General features: G+C 40.6%; 1 protein-coding gene across 1 annotated transcript in view; it reads right to left on the bottom strand.

Moving 5' to 3' along the window:
• The window catches only part of LOC138753125 (collagen alpha-3(IX) chain), a 126798-nt gene that overhangs the window by 32778 nt on the left and 74121 nt on the right, over window positions 1-19899 (bottom strand). Inside the window, exons 14-24 of the mRNA XM_069915702.1 lie at window positions 14919-14972; window positions 14480-14521; window positions 12890-12946; window positions 11365-11418; window positions 9608-9661; window positions 7811-7864; window positions 5900-5953; window positions 4490-4543; window positions 3726-3779; window positions 1930-1983; window positions 167-220 (exon numbers count right to left, since the gene is read on the bottom strand). Of these exons, the coding sequence (XP_069771803.1) occupies window positions 167-220; window positions 1930-1983; window positions 3726-3779; window positions 4490-4543; window positions 5900-5953; window positions 7811-7864; window positions 9608-9661; window positions 11365-11418; window positions 12890-12946; window positions 14480-14521; window positions 14919-14972 (585 nt within the window). The remainder of the gene's footprint in view (window positions 1-166; window positions 221-1929; window positions 1984-3725; window positions 3780-4489; window positions 4544-5899; window positions 5954-7810; window positions 7865-9607; window positions 9662-11364; window positions 11419-12889; window positions 12947-14479; window positions 14522-14918; window positions 14973-19899) is intronic.

Genomic DNA, 19899 nt, shown 5'->3' with positions numbered 1-19899 from the left:
TGCATTTAGTCATCTCTCTCAAATATATCATTAGCGCATTTCAAATAATTAATCACGTCATAATCATAGTTCAAAGTGAGAATAGAATTTATACAGGAACGTGTTTTTTGAAGTAAATAAAATTTTCCTCTGTAAATTTACTTTTAATTGCAACTGAAATACTTACAGGTAAACCTCGAACTCCAGCTTCTCCCATTCGGCCTGGTATTCCAGCGTCACCCTGTATTAAAAAATAAATGAGGATTTATAGGAAAATTTCATGGCTATTATCTCAACACGATTGGCCAGTTTTAAATTTGCCTGCTATAGGTAGATAACAATAGAATAGAACTGTTAATACAAAACAAAGGACTCTACATCACCTTTGTTGACCTCACCAAACCCTTCGACACCGTGAGCAGGAAAGGGCTTTGGCAAATACTAGAGCACATCGGATGCCCCCCAAAGTTCCTCAACATGATTATCCAACTGCACGAAAACCAACAAGGTCGGGTCAGATACAGCAATGAGCTCTCTGAACCCTTCTCCATTAACAATGGCGTGAAGCAAGGCTGTGTTCTCGCACCAACCCTCTTTTCAATCTTCTTCAGCATGATGCTGAACCAAGCCATGAAAGACCTCAACAATGAAGATGCTGTTTACATCCGGTACCGCACGGATGGCAGTCTCTTCAATCTGAGGCGCCTGCAAGCTCACACCAAGACACAAGAGAAACTTGTCCGTGAACTACTCTTTGCAGACGATGCTGCTTTAGTTGCCCATTCAGAGCCAGCTCTTCAGCGCTTGATGTCCTGTTTTGCGGAAACTGCCAAAATGTTTGGCCTGGAAGTCAGCCTGAAGAAAACGGAGGTCCTCCATCAGGAGGACATGTGAAAGGGAACAGCCCGTTGAATGTTGATTTTCCTATGATGTGCAGACACCATGAATGAGAAAGAACAACATGAGAGAGAAAATCACCTCAGGTTCTGTACTGACAATAACCACAACAGCAGTGCAAGTTTAAGACTGCTTTAATAAACTAATATGTACACTAAGAGGTCTTGTCTCTCTGCAAGATGAACCTTGATGGCTAGACTATAGCTCTGGGCTGCTTTCTATACAAAGTAACCGGGATGACCCATGGTGACCTAGTGGTGTAATTACATATCACCACAGGTTCAAAGAGCAAAATGTGAATGTAATGACATTTCATGATTCGTTGAACCCAATGCAATCAACTTTGAGGCAGTACCAGCCAATACTCTTGCTCATAGATAGAGCTTCAAACTAAAGGCTAATCCCATTAGACAATAAAATGGAGGAGCAGAATAAAACCATTTGGCCCATTGAATGTGCTCCACCATTCTAATCATGGCCATTATATTTATCTTCTCAACTCCATTCTCCTGCCTTCCCCCTATAACCTTTGACACCACCTGATTCAAACATACCCAAGGAGTTGGACATTTGTGGCATTGAGTTCCACAGATTCACCAGTCCCTGACTGAAGAACTGTCCCCTCATCTTTGTTCTAAAGGGACATTCCCTTATTCTGAGGTTGTGCCTTAGTCTCTCTAACCACTGGAAATATCATCTCTACATCCACTTGATCCTTTCAATATTTGGCATGTAAATTCCTCACTCTTAATTACTTTACCTTTTTTGAAGTTCACATCACACATTTTCTTTCAATTCCTTTGATGCCATCCTGAGCAACTCCGTTGCCTTAAAATCACTGAGAAAACTGATGCTTTCCTAATTTTAATGACTATCACATCTTGAAGGGAAGAGATGCGTTGCTTTCAATGCTAATGAGATTGCTCGGTTATTATTAACACACCATTAAAAGGGCATCCTCTCAAAATGAATATGATGTAACTGTCGCTGCAATTTAATTTTGTATCCATCACACAAAAACAGCAGTATTAAGAGCTGTTGATGAGCCAGTACCTTCATGCCATCAGCACCAGGACTCCCATCTCGTCCAGCAGGCCCAGGATGACCCTAAAATAAGGCAGATGAAAAATAAATCAATTGTTGCTGTGTTTGCTTTTGTCTTTCAAAACTTTCGCTTTGCAACAATCTCCCTTTGGAAGTTTGCTGACACATTCGCGAAGTACAGCTACATTTCAGTGTCATTCTCTAGGATACCAGGGGACATCCAGGAAGTACTTTATTTTAAAAGAAATTTCAGGGAAACAATAAAAACACAAAATGCTGGAGAAGCTCATCAGGTCAAACAGTGTTCCTTATGTAGCAAAGGTAAAAATACATAACCAAAGCTTTGGAATTGAGCCCTTCGTCAAGGTATGAGAAAATGCTGGCAGGTGTCTGAATAAAAAAGGTTCGGGGAGAGGGGGGGGGTGACAAAGACCGGAGAGAGGGGAGGGAGGGGACAACAGCAATGAGGGGGAGGAGGGAGGGCTTGGTGGATAAGGGGAAGGGAGGGGATAAATTTAAAAACTGGAAAGGGGAGACGAAAGATAAGGCGAGCAAGTTCTTTGTAGAGATTTTCCAGAAGCTTCCCTCTAAATAAGCAGTGGTGCAGCAAGTGCATTCCCATGACCTCTGCTATTTGTCCAGGGCAGCATGGTTAGTATAGGAGTTAGCGCAATGCTACTGCAGCACCAGCGACCTGGGATCCAACCTAGCGCTGTCTATAAGGAGTTTCTACATTCTCCACGTGTCTGTGTGGCTTTCCTCCAGGTGTCCTGGTTTCCTCCCAGCAACCATAAATGTACAGGGTCTGTAGGTTAATTTGTATATTTGGGTAGCACAGGCTGGATGGGCCTGTTACCATACTGTATTTCTGAATTAATTTTTAAAATGAATGTTGCAGTATAAACAAAGAGCATTTGACCACATGCGAGGAAGGATTATGCACCCAATATTACACAAGCCTAATCAGATTTTGAAAAATGAAAACTAGAGGGAAAAGTCTTCAAGCATTAACTGCTGTTCATTCAACAGATGATGTCAAACCTGCTGAATATTTCCAGTGTTTTCCATTTATATTTTATTCACTGTGAACCTGGACATAAAGTTGGTGAGATACTTGTGTCAACTGAATATCTCTCCAGATTTGCCCTTGTGCCCCTTGCCCTGACCTGGTCATCTTCTGACATGAACCTGAGTGAACTGGCATGTGGTGTGTTCCATCACTATTGCGTTCTGCTGTGTCTGATGTGGGCTTCATCCTGTCTCTGAATCTCAGCAGTGTCAGTCTTATGTGGTGGTGGCTTAGTTGTCTTCTTTTGACTGCTTCCAGGATACTACCCATCATATACCTCCAGCAGTTCTAACCACTACACTGCGCTACATAGATGCAACATTTTTCCACTTTAGTATGATGAAATCCATTTCCTAGCTCCCTTGATCTTTGGGTTCACCTTCATCACTCTTTCACAGAACAGTTCTTAATCTGCGGTCTTTTATATCAATAGTACATGACAAGTTAGTCTTGACAGTACATGTTTAGTTTGTTTCTTTTTTGCTTCTCTTTCTCCTATTTTTGAGGGGTGCTGGGAATGCTCATGGTGACTTTTTGTTTGCCTTACAGCAGACAAAAGTTGAAGTATATTATGTGCATTACATTTTTATGTATTACATGACAATGAAAGGAACCTTTGGTTAGTTTCAACAATAGTGCTTGGAGTAGATGAGAGAATATAGGAATACTATTTATGTAATTTTCAACAGGCAATGATATACTGTTCAGTATTTTGGTTAGCTGAGGAAATACTTACAGGTTCGCCTTTGGGTCCTGGAGGCCCATAGGGCCCACGAGGTCCCTCTGGACCCTGGAAAGATAAGAATTACTGTTAAGATCACAAGATCAAGGAACGGAAGTAGGTCATTCAGCCCATCGAGTCTGCTCCACCACTCCAACCTGAGCTAAACCATTCTCACATCTAGTTCCAATTTCCGGCCTTTTCCCCATATCCCTTGATACCCTGACTAATTAGATACCTATCAATCTCCTCCTCAAATTCCCCAAAGATCGGGCCTCCACAGCCATATGTGGCAACGAATTCCACAACCCTCTGGCTAAAGAAGTATTAAAAACATGGAAACCTGTAGCTACCAGAGGCCTTAATTTGTCACTTTAATCTCAATTTAATCTTCATTTTCTGTCAAGTTCCTTCGAACATCTGTGAAGCTTATCCTCCACCTTGCTTCAAATTAGGAAGCAAAAAATCTCACCAAAACTGCCATTCTTGCTATTTCAGGATTTCTTTGGAGTCTGAATGTTGAAAAACAATGAAACTGCTCATCTATCACAATATCCTCCAAAAGCAGGAGGATCTGGCAGTGATATCATTTAATGTATGCACATCAAAAGATCAGGATCTGAGAGAATGTTTCTTCAAGCAGCCTTTCAAATTTATTTTAAATTTCCATTGTCACTTGTATTCACTATTCTCTAGAGGGAAAAAAAAATCTGATAAAGCAATGAATGATACAGAGTATAATTTGTACATAAGCAACATGAAAAAGAAAAAATATTTACTTTGGCGCCATTGATGCCTTGTTCTCCGATTCCACCTCTTGCACCTTCAGGGCCCTAAAATGAAGAAGATTTATTGATGGTATTCTTTTTTATCACTTCTGAGCAATGCTGATTTACAAACTAGCTGGATATCTTTAAACATTTTGATGTATAATATTGTGGCAGCCCGCCGCGGCAGCGATCAGGCTGGTGCTCCAGGCAGGGAGAGTAACCAAAAGCCAGCAGTGGCACTGGCCCTAGCAAACGAACCGGCAGACAAACAGCAAGGGCAGCATAAGGACCAGTGACCCCAAAATGGCACTGGCCCTGTTGCACAGCCAACAGACAGGGACAGCGCGCGGGGAAGGAGGGATTGTTACACAAGAAGGTACCTGTGTGTGGGACACCCACTTTTGTTATGCGGGCCGTTATGCCCGACTTCAAGAGACCATATAACACTTTACAGCACGGGAACAGGCCATATCGGCCTTTCGAGTCCATGCCGGTTAACACAAACCACTCCACTAGTTTCCTCCTCCCACACTCCGCCCATATCCTCCAACCCCTTCATATCCATGTACACATCCAACCTTCTCTTCAATGACAGAGAGGACCCTGCCGCAACTATCTATTCTGGAAGATCATTCCATTCTACCACCACTCTCTTGAGAATGGACTGATTTTCAGAATGGGGGTATCCAATGTGTGCTGGTACCATCGTTGGCACACATATTCCCATCAGAGCCCCTCGTGAGGACCTACTAGCCTACTACAATCGGAAAGGCTGGCACTCCATTCTGAGATCAAATCACTCCTGAATGTAGGCTTACCTTGTTGCCCAACATTAAATAATCCATGCCAACATTCAAATGCAACACTGTGAGAAGGGATATCCTTTCAGTGGATTTCAAATGGAAATCCACTTAAATATCCCATAACTGGCCAAGCTACAATCTGCCCTTTTGGGCACATGTCATATTTGCCAAATAATACACCGAGGCTATGCGGGTTAATACATCCTGTGTTAGCCAGGTGAATTTCCCGAAAAGACAAAGAGGGTGCCATTCATCCTGTCAATTCCAATACTGCAAATGACCAGTTAATCCTGCACTAATCCAGTTGGTGCTTTTACCAAATTATTTACAGTGCATCAGTATTTCGCCTTTCAAAACAATTTACTGTGAGTTCAGCCTCATGTGACTGAATAGCCTTCGTCAATCAGATCTGAGACCATTTGTGATGTAGAGTGTCAGTGCATCTGTGACTGTCGATGAAGTGCAACCCAGGCTCTTTGCACCTCTCAGCAATAGGTCTGTAGCAAAGGATGGAAATCAACACTTTCTATTGGTCTTTGTTTCAACCTTCTAACTGACCTGGAAAAAAACTCTTATGCACCTTTAATTAAAGGAAATAAAATGATTGAAAACTTACAGTTGGCCCAGGTAGGCCTGGGGGCCCAGGCAAACCATTAAATCCTGGGTTGCCCTGAAAGCAAAACCACACTTAAATATTAAGTTTTAGACTTTACCTTTTCTGCTGTCAAAATTACTTCAGAAGTACAGAACCTTGATGCCTCTTACTTTGGAGCGGTTTATGAATTCAATTTTATGTGTTCTTTATGTTGCAAAGTGCCACATAACCTCATTATTGTAAGAGTAATAAGATGCAAAGGAGAAACTTGTTAAAGAAGATATGAAGCCTGTGTTAAAGCTTGAATTTTAATACTCCTTCAGTCCATCAAGCTTTATCTTGATGGTAACCAACAGCAGGATGCACAATACTGGCTCTAAGTCACACCCATACAAAGCGTAAATGGTTTTCAATTATCCCTGGACAGATTTTTGGATTTGACAATAAAATAATAATGAGAAGAAAAAAAAAGTTCAAAAAAATCTTCCCATTAGTTCAGGGCAGTTAGCCGCTCTAAATAATTCAACACTATCACACACCTTTGATCTTGTGTCTGCTAACAGAACCTGGACCTTAAGCAAGTTTTTTATTAGGGCAACATGGCTTTTAATGTGTACAATGTCAAGTGGACTGCAGAGTGCCCACCAAATTGGCAAGATCCAATACGAATCTTCATTTACACACACAGCAAATGGGTTAAAAATGGGGATTTATTTTGTTGAATTGAGAAATTGCACATGGGAAGCAATGATTTTTTTTTTAAATCATCTGTAAAATAAAAGGAATTATTGAATAATTTTGATTCTAAAGCTCTCAATCTCTTGATTAACTGCATCTAAAATGTAACTGATGTTGAGCGAAAGTCAATATCAACACTTTATTTAGAACCATAGAACACAACAACACCAAAACAAGCCCCATCCGGTCTGTGCCATACTATTAGTCTGCCCAGTCTCATTGAGCTGCATCCAGAACATTGCCCTCCATTCACCTCCCATCCATTTACCTATCCAATGTTTTCTTCAATGCCAAAATTGAACCCACATCCACCAACTCCATTGGCAGCTCGTTCCACAATCCCCCTAATGCTCCCTTTAAACATCTTACCTTTCACACTTAAACCATGTCCTTTAGTTATCATCTCATCTAATCTCAGTGGTAAAACCTTACTCGCATTTACTCTATCTATACACATCATAATTTTGTGTACTATTATCAAATCTCCCCTCATTTTTCTGCACTCCAGGGAATAAAGTCCTAACCTGTTTAACCTTTCCCTTTAACTCAGTTCCTCCAATCTTGGCAACATCCTTGTAAATCTTTTAATCTTATTCATACCTTTCCTGTAGCGAGGTGACAAAACTGCACACCATAATCCAGATTTGACTCCATCAATATCTTGTACAACTTCTTACCATTGTTTAAAATCCAGTCATTGTTATAGGCAGTGTGAAAACCTTGAAGGTGATTTGGAAAAAAAAGACTTGTGGAGAAGTATATAAATATTAATGTAATCTTCCAGCATGATGCTATCAAAAAGGACCATGTAACAGATATAGAAATAGAATGGTAGTGGAAGGATATAATCTTTAGAGCTCAAGTTGGAAACTATTATAAATCACTGAGGAAATGTGTGGTGTGTTGAGACATCACAATGGGAACACAGAGAACCTTCCCTTTGAAATGGAGAGGACAAGCATTGAAGGAGAATGAAGTAAAACTTATGTTGGAGTGAGCACAGGAAAAGGAAATTGGCTGGGAAAAATATCACAGTCAAAGATCATTAAGTGAAGCATTAAAATCTCATTCCAAAAATATAATTAAGTGCATTGCAATGATGATGTAAAGAATCAGAAATCTTTTCTTGCAGGTGTTACAAAAATAAAATGACAAATTATATTATATATTGCAGAAGGATAAATTGATACTCACTTTGCTCCCTTTATTTCCTGGTGTACCAGGGAATCCTCTGGATCCACGAGAACCCTGTAAGAATGAGAACCCCAAAAGGTTAAGAACAAAATGCCTAGATTCAGGTTACTACTCCAGATATAGAATTGTGGTGGGGATGAAAACTGGTGACCCTATCCCAAATTCTGCAACAAAATAATTTCAATGTTTTTCACAATCTGCATCTGAAACGATGGTGCACAGCTTAAGGTGCTGTTGTTGGAGAATTGGAACAGATTCCTATAAAGACAATGAGGGATGGATAGATACTTTAAAAAGGGTGAAAATGAATGAGGGAACAAGCCTCAGGATCATCACCGACACATCACAGTGTCTTGTTAAAGACTAATGATTTCTATTCCTCAGTGCTGACTGATCTGTAGAGTTTTTCCAGCAATTCTTTGCTTGCATCAATATCTGCAGTTTCTGTGTTTCTCCAAGCCACAGGATCGGTTGGGCCAAAAACAAATTTTCTTCTGAAGAACTTACTGAGCTGCCCCTGAAATCTGTTGTAAGAATTATATAGGTGCATTCTTCTTTCTAATTTCTGTCATTTCCACTACCTTGCATTGACAAAGATGCTTCTGGCACCACGGAACATTACAGCACAGAAACAGGCCCTGCATCCCATTTAGTCTGTGCCAAACTATTATTCCACCTAGTCCAATAGTCCTGTAACAGGACCACAGTCCTCCATACCCTCCTATCCATATATCTCCAAATTTCTTTAAAACATTGTGGTGGACCCAATCCACCACATCCAATGTCAGCTCATTCCACTCTCACCCACCTCTGTGAAAAATTTCCCCTAATTTTCCCTTGAATAATTCACCATTCACCCTTAACCCACATCTTCTAGTCCTTGCCTCACCCAATCTCAGTGGAAAAAGCCTACTTGAAGTTACTCTACACTCATAATTTTGTATATCTCTACCAAATCTCCCCCCCCCCCCCCATTCTCTGACATTCAACGGAATAAAATCCAAATCGATTCAACCTTTCCCTATAATTCAGCTCCTCAAATTCAAGCAACATCCTTGTAAATTTTCTCTGCATTCTTTTAATTTCATTGATATCTTTCCTGTTGATGTGTGACCAAAGCTACAGATGGAACTCCAAATTTGGCCTCACAAATGTCTTATACAACTTTAACATGACACCTCAACTCTTATACTCAGTACTTTAATTTTTGAAAGCCAACGTGCCATGACCCTATCCACCTATGATACCACAACATCCCAGCCTATTTAGCCTCACCTCATAATTCTAGCTTATCAGTCACTGTAAGACTTTTGTGATTTTTTTTCTGTATCCTTTACATCTTACTGCTATCTTTCCTACAGCTGGGTGACCAAAACTGTGCACAATACTCCAAGCGTGGTGCCACCAAAGTCTTGTCCAGTTGTAACATGATGTCACTGAAGACACACATGCCAAACACCTTCTTCATTACCCTGTCTACCTGCATCACCAATTTCAGGGAACTATGTGCTGTACCTCCAAATATCTTTGTTCCACAAAACTCTCCAAGGCTCTGCCATTCACTGTGGAAGTCCATCCCTGTTTTAACCTACCAAAATTACTCCTTGCACTTGTCAATGTTAAATTCCATCTTCCATTCCTTGGCCCACTTTCTTGGTTCATCGCGATCCTGTTGCAATCTTAGATAATCTTATCCTCTCAAGAAACATCACAGAATGTATTTATGAGGATAAAGGACATTTTCTTTTTTGAGATTCAGAAAATCTCTGGGTCAATTAGAAGATATTGCATACTTACCTCTGATCCAGGAAGCCCTCTGATACCTTGTGGCCCAAGAGAACCGCGATCTCCCTGTTTTTTCAAAGCAATTACATGAATGAATTTATGTACTGAATAAATTCAGCTTTGCAGTCTTGGGCATGGTTACTGAAGGTCATTTATTGCTGATAACGCTGATGAAAAAGCTCCATCAGTAATCTGAGCTGTCAAAACTCCTTTGTGTGGTACTGAGCTGCTAATATCTGTCAGCTTCTTGTTTTGTTCACTGATTTATGCTCTGTACTTTTCAAAACAAGCTCCAATGAGACTGACTTTCCTTATTGTATGTTTGCATGAAATCAAATGGCGATTTCTTAAAACTGTCTACATATGATATTAGTGAAAACAGAATCTGACCCTCCTGCAATGCCAAATACTACACTGGGCAAATCTAGCTCCTAGATTTTCCAAAGTTTACACTTGAATGAAAGATCTGCAATAATATTGGAGAAGGATTCAGGTTTTTAATAACACAAAATGAGAAAAGTTGAGTTCAATTACTCTGGTAGCATGCTTCTTAACTCGGTGTTGGCCAAATACTGAGTCAGAATGATGAGTCAGAATATAGGGTGGAAATTAAGAATTAAATTGTGTGTTGCCAGGCAACAATTTTGCTCTCAGCGCCAGCCTCAACACATGTCCTCTGGTCCTTGTCTCACCCAACCTCAATGGCAAAAGCACTTCGGTCTTGGATATTTTTCTGAGCAAAAAAAAATTAAAAGTTTACCAATAACATGAAACTGGTATAATTCTGAAATGTGAAGAGGATGCGGACATCTACAGCAAATGGGAGGGGGGGGGGAGGGTAATGCAAGGTGCTAGTAAAATGTGGATAGATATGAAATTATCAGCTTTAGTGTGAAAAACAGAATGGTGATGTGTTATTCAGGCTGTGCAAGATTGGAATGTGTTGAATGATCAACATCAGGCACACAAAGAAAGAAAAATGCAGGTGTATCAAGCAGTTCAGGAGGCAGATACCACATTGGCCTTCAAATGAAATAAATTTGAGGGCAGGAATAAACATATCTTACTAAGTTATACAGGGCTTTAAGAAACTATATCCCAAGATGTTATGTATAGTTTTTGCCTCCATTGTCAGAAACTGATTGATTTTCCATAGACTGAGTGCAGCCAATGTTCACCAGGCTAATTCTTGGGTGGCAGGACTACCATATGAGGAGAGATTAGATCAATTAATCACCCAATAAATACAGAAGCCCAGTGATGGAGGAGAACAGGCAAAACTTTCAAGACCACGAGTGAAGATATTTCCTATCACCTGAATTTGGAGAACTTGCGAAATTTACACCTGAGGAAGCCATGCTCAAGTATATCTATGAAGCAAAGCCCCAGATGCAAAGAGTATTAAAGGGGCTTGGGTAGAGAACAAGAATGTGGTGTGGAAATGAGAGTAGAATGAATGGAGGAGCAGATCTGAAGACCCTCTTGCTTCTATGTTTCTATTTCCACGTTCCCATTGATTGGATGGTTTGAGAACAAGGGGACATCTGAAGCACTGAACAAAAAGAGAAGTTTTTAAAGCAGTAATGGTTAGGATCGGAGCATATGGTCAGTAAAAAGGTGCTTCTAAAATGACCTTTCAAAAAGAGATAGATAAGTATTTAAGGAGACTCAATTTTCAGAGCTATAAGAGCAGGGAATAGGATCTGGCATAATCTTCAAAGGAGAAATGTACTTAATTACTAGGCGGAAAATTGGCTCTGGTCACATACCTTCAGACCCTCCTTGCCTCCAGCTCCAGCAATCCCTTTTTGGCCCTTTTGACCCTATAAGAAAATAAGTGGCTAGTTTAAGCATCAACAGGGTATTGGCCTCATGTAACATGTGGAGGGAAATGAAATGAATCATCATAGAAAGTGAGGCACAAGAACAATTCTCTTCTTAACAGAGCCCAGCCATGGCCCTTTGAACCAAACAACCTTTCATGAGAGAATTGGAACCATACACATGTTAATTTGTGGTGAATCAAGATTAAAGGCAGAGGTAGAAAGGATCTGGAATGATAGAGTGATGCAGGTGGAAGAGCTACCATCTCACAGCTCCTGTGAAGAGTGGGAGAGGGGGGAGATGTGTGTGTGTGTGTGTGTGTGTGTGTGTGTGTGTGTGTGTGTGTGTGTGTGTGTGTGTGTGTGTGTGTGTGTGTGTGTGTGTGTGTGTGTGTGTGTGTGTGTGTGTGTGTGTGAGAGAGAGAGAGAGAGAAGGTGCACAAGGACACGTGTAGGCGTGAGAGAGAATGCAAGAGAGTGAGAGCACGCATGAGAGTCAGTGTGCACGAGAATGAGAGTACGTGGGCTTTGAACATTCTCTCTGTGACCACATGGACTTCCTCGAGATGCTCCAGATTCTTCTCAAACCTCAAGTATGGGCATGGTGTAAGAAAATAGGCCATTATAAAATACCCAGCATGTAGGTGAGTAGTAAAATCTGATGACAATACAAGAATAAAATGGGTCAGAGTGAATAATGGGTTCTTGAAATTCAACATAGACATTTTGGTGGATAAATTGACCCATTTCTGTGTTTCTATCGAACCTTTGATCACTGAAACACAGCAGTGTATTGTGTAGCCACAAACCTGCAAGGAGACAAAACATAGATGATCATTTACCTCTCCAAACCCCCACATAGAGGGCAGCATAGATAGTGCAGTTAATAATAATGCTATTACAATGGCAATGATCCATTTTAGAATCCGGCACTGTTTGTAAGGTGTTTGCACCTTCTCCCCATATCAGCATAGATTTCTTCCCACATTCCAAAGATATATGGGTTAGTAGGTTCATTGGTCACGTGAGTTTATTTGGGCAGTGTGGTATCATGAAAAGAAGGATTTGTTACTGTGCTATATCTCAGAATTTTAAAAAATTAATAACATTGACAAACAAAAATCAGTCAACGCAGCATCAAGGTAAACCTCTATATGGCTGCTTGGTTCAGATGACAATACTCACATTTGTGAGTCAGGAAGTCAGGTTTTCAACATTGAATCCAGGACCTAAGCTCCTAATTTAGGCTACTGCTGTCAAAGATTCCACAGCACAGTTCAAAGAACAATCAAGTCTTTCTCTCTCTCCATTTCAATACACCTCTCCAGCTGATGGCACCAAATAAACAGATCCTCTACTCAAATCATGAAGAATGGCAAGTGGCTGCGAGAGGTGACAATGAATTCTCATGTGACAGGATTCAGTCCTCATTAAAATTTGGAGTCAGACAATATGAATGCCAGTTGTTTACCTTAAATCCTGGGAGCCCAGGGGGCCCGGCCGGGCCTGCAGGACAAGATACTGTACACTGAGAAACAAAACAAAGACCCTCCTCATTTAATTGCCCAAAAATACAAAAGAAAAGCATTCAAATACACAAAAAAATGTTCTTGTAAGTTATTTTTATCATACTTTTGAGATTATTTTATTAAATTCAAGTTACAATGCTGAAGGGGATCTTCCAATCTCGCCTCCTTCCAGCAGACCAATAGAATGATAACTGTGTGAACCAACCAACGAAATAGAGTGGCCCAAATGACAAATGCCAATCACTGAATCACTGGCAGTATTCAGGTGCAACATAATTGGTGCAAGTCCATGTCATTTCATCTTCCCTGGTGAAACCATAGAAAGTTCAGAAGAGATGCAGTAAAGATAGTTTATGCCCATTAGTCTATTCATTTGCAGAGTGTGTGTGCAGCACTGGCAAGATCAGCAGGTGTTGTACATCTCTAAGTACCCTGCAGGAAGTAGAGAGTCTTTCTCTTAGATCATTGCAGTCCTCTGAATATTTATTTTCTGGATTGTTATGTGTTTACTCTCTTTTTAATTCCATTTAGTATGTTGTGTTTTTGGTTCTTATTGTATTTGCTTCAACAAAACATCTGTTTACCTGCAGCAAGTAAGAATTTCAGAGCATATAAGGACATTGTACAATGTGCATGACAATAACCTCATTATTGTTGTCCTTCTGGTGAAGATACTTCCTAAATTTTGCTGGGTGTGGAATTCTAGAACTTAAAGAGCCAGCTTTGATGAATAGAAAATGCCGACAGAACCTACAGAGGGCAGTGTCCTCCTGCGGTGCCTGCCCTCGTGGGCTGAGCTCTGCAGCTCACAGGTGCTACTGTGAGTTACTCAGGAAGGAAATGAAGTGCATTCTGTAGGTGGATAACACCGCAGACATAGACCCTTGAGGTGGTGGATAAAGCGCAGACATAGACCCTTGAGGTGGTGGATAAAGTTAATGTTAAGGGTAGTGGATGTGACAACTCATGTCCTGGATAGTGTCAAACTCTTAACGGTTGTTCAAGTTACACCCATCCAAAAATTTTTCAACTTCCTCCTTTTCAATCTGCTGGGCTATTTTTTTTTATTTTAACATTTTGATTTTATTTTTCATCAGTAGAGTGCAAGTTGCATTTGGAAACATGTACAAGTGGAGCTAATGGAAACCAAGTTTGGAAAGATAAAACCAGGAGCAAGAAATCCCAGGGTAAATAAATGATGGAAGGGAGAGCTAAAACCTGATCCAGGGTCTCAACCTGAAACAATGACAATTGCTTTTCTGCCCTACAAGTGCTACCTGACCCATTGATTTCCTCCAGTAGTATGTTTTCTGCTCCAGATTCATCTCTTACGTTTCCATAAAACTTAAACTAACCTGGAGGAAGATAATGTCATGGAGGGCACATTTCTGTGCCAAAATGCTGGATTAAGTAGATGGTGAGGAGGTACTTGATCATGTGGTTATGTTTTTAGATGCCTTTGACATCAGACAAATGCCACATTGAGTACCATTTTGTATAAAGTTTAACCTTTAGACATTTTGTGCACTTACCACAACTTCTCCACTTCCATCTCCTACTGTTCCTGGTGGGCCCTTTGCAGAGAATCAATATTCAGTCATTTGTATTGTACAAGATACTTCAAAATGAAAATGTAATCTACAACCTTGTTTCACACTCATTTTTTTCTGCAATTCAGTTTTTGCTCAGACTTGATCAAGAATGCAGAAGGCAAGAAGATGTTACACATGATTACAGAAAATAGGAATCAAGATGCCACTCAGTTATGGGAGATCAAACATTTAGGCTGGATCGAATAAAGTCATAACAATTCAAGTTTAGGGTCTTCCAACTTTTTTTTTAAATGGAACTTGCACATAATTAGGAGCAAGTTCACTCAAAAAGATTTACAAAGGAACTCAAGTTGTGTAGAGATCCATGGCCAATGGTAATACTCAAAAAGAGACACGGAAAGGTCAGTGGTGAACTTACAATAGGTCCTGGTGGTCCAGGCAAGCCAGGGGCTCCTTTCATTCCAGGCTCACCCTAATGTTCAAAACAATAGATAAAGCTGAAAACTTCTCATGACTTTGTAAGGTACAATAAGAATTTTGATTCTAAAGTTTGGTTGGTAATGTTCATCTTCATGAAATTGTATCAAACGAAACAGACATTGCTGAGCAACAGAAAGGTTAAATTATGACATTTAATAAAAGGATGAAAGAATCAAACTAAAAAGTTTCAAAAAATATAAGCTCTGCTATATTTTATGTAGAGCATCGGATAAAATAAAAGCACCATCATTCACAATGCACTTTTTTTTCTGACCACACATTACTTCACAAATAATTGAAATGTGGAAATGTGACAGACAAGTCACTCAGAGGTCACCCAACTAGTGGAATGGCCATGGAGAGATAACCATTTTTACAAATCAAGTTGTAAATATCGGCAGCTCAACAGAGATAAATCCCAAGCATGTATTCGAAAGAGCACACCAGCATTTCTCATAATGTAGCATTTCTACAATACTTTTTACTGGATTATGTGATCCAGGCATGACGAGGAACTTCAAAACTCACATATTTCAACCTCAGAGGTATGAATGCTATCTACTCAGCTGTGACCAACACAACCAGAACCATTTATCTCAAATAAATGGAGGAAAATTATATTTTCAAGTCTCTGCTCCCATACTCATTAATCCTAGCTAGCTGCTAAACCTTGAGTAAGTCCATGATCAAGAAATTCCTCAAGGAAGGCAATTCTGAATTGTAGAATGACATGGGATCAAACCATGGCAAATCGCATGGACATGAGATATTCCAAAAAATTAAAGCTTGTAACAATTGTATTCCAACATCCAGAACGTCAAAAGACTAAAAGCTAAATGAATGTTTTGAGATGGTCATGTCAAATTTGAAATACAATATTCTCTTATGGACATTGAAAACACAAGGAGGATACATTTCAGATTCAGATTTATTGTCAAAGTGCAAACCTGACACTGCATACAACCTGAGATTTGTTTTTCCCTGTGGGCCAGGCAGAATTACCACTTACTGATAGTGTAAAAAGCTGTACACAATGGACACGTAAATAAATAAATGTTAAAACGGACTGCAATACAGAGAGGGTTAAAAAAAAACCACAATAAAGTGCACAAATAGAGTCCTTCAGCGAGTCCCTGATTGAATTTGTTGTTGAGGAGTCTGATGGTGGAGGGGTAGCAGCTGTTCCTGAACCTGGTGGTGTGAGTCTTGTGGCACCTAGACCTCTTTCCTAATGGTAGCAGTGAGAACAGATTATGTGTTGGGTGATGTGGATCCTTGACGATTGCTTCTGCTCTTTGAAAGCAATGTTCCCTGTAGATGTTCTTGATGGTGTGAAGAGGTTTGTCTGTGGTGTCCTGGGCTGTATCCATCACCTTCTGCAGGGCTTTACACTTGGGGACAGTAATGTCCCCATACCAGACCATGATGCAGCCATTCAGCACACATCTGTAGAATTTGCCAAGGTTTCTGATGTCACACCAAATCTCTGCAAACCCTGAGGAAGTAGAAGTGCTGACGTGCTTTCTTCAAGGTGCCATTAGTGTGCTGGGTCCAGGAAAGATGCTCTGAGATAGTGACTCCCAAGTTTTGCTTAACCTCTCCACCTCTGATCCCCCAATGATCACTGGGTCACAGACCCCTTGCTTTTCCTTCCTGAAGTCAACAACCAGCTCCTTAGTGATATTGATGCATTAAGTTTTCAATCTCCCTTCTGTACAGTGACTCATCATCCCTATTTATACAATCCACTACTGTGTTATTGTCAGCGAGATTTTAAATGGTGGAGTTTTGTACTGAGCATCACAGTCATTAGTATAAACTGAGTAGATCAGGGAGCTAAGAATGTAGCCCTGTGGCAGTCTGGTACTGATGGAGATTGTGTAGGAGATGTTCTTACCAATCCTTACTGATTGTGGTCTGGAGGTGAGGAAATTAAAGATGCAATCGCATAGTTGGGTGTTGAGTCTCAGGACTTGGTGTTTGCTGGTGAACTTTGAGGGGAAGATGGTGTTAAATGTCAAACTGTAGTTGATAAAGGGCTTCCTAATGTATTCATCATTGCTTTTCAGGTGTTCCAGGGCTTTGTGTAGAGCCAGTGAGATGGCATCTGCATTAGAACCATTGCTACAATAGGCATATTGGATTGGATTCATGTTGTCATTCAGACAGAAGCTAATATGCTTCAACCCCAGCATTTCAAAACACTTCATCATTGTTGATGTGAGTGCCCCTGGTCAATAGTCATTTAGGTAGGTTACCACACTTTTCTTGGACACTGGTACGTTTGACACCCATTTGAAACACCCTGCTGGAGTGAGAAGTTGAAGATATCCGTGAATATGTTGGTCAGCACAAAGTTTTAATACCTGGCTGGGTACTCCATCCAAACCAGATGCTTACCTTGTATTCATTCTCCTGAAGGCAGCCCACATATCATCCTCAGATATTGACAGTGGAGGATCATCAGGGGACATGGAAAGCACAGTGGTGGTCCTTGCTTGTCCTTGTGGTTGAATCAGGCATAGAAGTAATTGAGTTCATCAGGGAGTGAAGTTTTGCCATCTCCTACTGTATCTGATTTTGTTTTGTAGCAAGTTGTGTCATATAGGCCCTGCCACAGTTGTTGGGTATCTCTCATGGGTTTCATTTTCATCCCGATACTCTACTTTTGGGGAGATAGCTTTCTGTAGGTCATACCTGCTCCTTCTGTATTGATCTGGATCTTCGGACTTAAATTCCTCTGATCTGGCTCTCAGCAGGATCCAGATTTCATTGTTCATTCAAGGCTTCTGGTTGGGGAAAATCTTTTATGATTTGGTGGGGATACAATTGTCCACAGCTGTTTTGATAAAGTCTGTGGCAGCCCTGGTGTAATCATTCAGATCATCAACTAAGTCCTTGAACACCACCTCATCTGTTGAATTGAGGAAGATCTGCAACTGTTCTTCCACCTCCTGCAACCACCTTCTAGCTGGCATGATCTACGGAGCCTCTCTTTTTAGGCCCTGACTGTATGACAGCAGAAGGAGAACAATCAGATGATCTGAATTGCTAAAATTAGTCTTGGGAATGAACGGTCGACCTTCCTTATCTTGGTGCAGCAGTGATCAAGTGTGCTGGGACCTCTGGTACAGCAGATTACATGCTGGTGGTAACTGGGAAGGTTTTTCTTGAGACAGGATTGGTTAAAGTCCCCGACTAATATTTGTAGAGTGTCGAGGTTCGCCTCTCCTTTTTAGTGACCACATCACGCAGCTCTGAAAGTGCCTGTTTGGAATCAGCATCGGGAGGGATATAAACTCCAGTGAGAATTACTGATGAGAACTCCTGGTGCAGATAAATGGTTTGCATTTAAGGTAGTAGAGCAGGAGGTTAACATAAACCCAAAGACTCTGCACCACCCAGTATTAACGATAAAGCACACACCACCCCCTCTCCCTTTTCCAGAATCCGAGTTCCGATCTAGTCTAGGAACGGTGAAACTTGTCAATGTTGGAGTTGCAGTAGCATTATTCAGAATGATACTGGATTCAGTTATGATATCTAGAAATCTCAGATGCACTGATTGTTAACACAAATCCATAGAATCATAGAGCATTACAGCACAAAAACCAGAGTCTTTGGCCCTTTCAATCTGTGCCGAACTATTTTTCTGCCTGGTCCCACTGACCTGCACTCAGATTATAGCCCTCCATATCTTTCCCATCCACGTACCTGCCCAAATTCATCTTAAATATTCATCTTACACACTTGTCCCACACTCCCACCACTCTCTATGTGAAGAGGTTTCCCCTCATACTCCTCCAAAACTTTTCCCCTTTCACCCTTAGCCCATGTCCTCTGGTTTGTAAATCACCTACCCTCAATGGAAAAACTCTACCTACATTTACTCTATCTATCCCCCTCATAATTTTAAGTACCTCTATCAAATCTCTCCTCATTCTTCTACATTCCAGGGAATAAACTCCTAAACTGTTTAAGCTTTCCCTTTAACCCAGTTCCTGAAATTGGGCAACATCCCAGAAAAACCTCTCTGCACTCTTTCTATCTTGTTGATATATTTCCTGTAGTTAGGTGACCAAAACTGCACATAATACTCCAAATTTGGCATCACTGATGTCTTATACAACTTTACCATAATGTCCCAACTCCTATACTCAATACTTTGATTTATCAAGGCCAATATGTCAAAAACTGTCTTTACAACTTTATCCAATTTTGATGCCACTTTCAGGGAATTATGTATCTGTAGTCCTAGATCCCTCTGTTCTACCACACTCCTCAGTCCCTTACCATTTACTGTATATGTCTTTTCTTGGTTGTCCTTCCAAAATGCAACACCTCACCTTTATCTGCATTAATTCCATCTGCTATTTTTCAGCCCAAATATTAAGGAATGCCATCAGTGATTTGAGAAAAACTAATTCAGTCACCTGGGATGTCACATTCAGGAGACATTACCTTCAAGTTAAAACTAGGCTGTGTGATAAATGTTGAAATCATTTAAGAGACAAAGTGTTTTACAGCATGGTAACAGGCCCTTCAGCCCAACATGTCGATTCTATCATCATTAGAAGGCTGAGGCAGACAGCCTTCTATCAACTGTTTATCAACTTTCAACAGGAGGCTTATCGAGAGCATCCTGGCTGGCTGCATCACAGTGTGGTACGGTTGCTGTGGAGAATTAGTTCTGAGATTGATCCACAGGACCATCAAAGCAGGACCACTGGGGTCTCCCCCTGCCTGTTCCTATCCATTCCAATCCTCCCCAAATGATGTGATTTACTGGGATCGTTGCTTAAAAAGGGCTTGTAAAATGGACTTTTTTATTTTCTTCCATCTGGTAGGCACTGCAGCAGGAGCCCCCACTCCTTAAACATCCGGAAAGTTTAGGGAGACATCAGAGGTAATACTTTTTA

The sequence above is a fragment of the Narcine bancroftii genome, chromosome 2, assembly GCF_036971445.1.
Source record: "Narcine bancroftii isolate sNarBan1 chromosome 2, sNarBan1.hap1, whole genome shotgun sequence".
NCBI lineage: Eukaryota > Metazoa > Chordata > Chondrichthyes > Torpediniformes > Narcinidae > Narcine > Narcine bancroftii.
The sequence above is the reverse complement of the archived record's forward strand: the minus strand, read 5'-3'. Positions and strand labels throughout refer to the sequence as shown.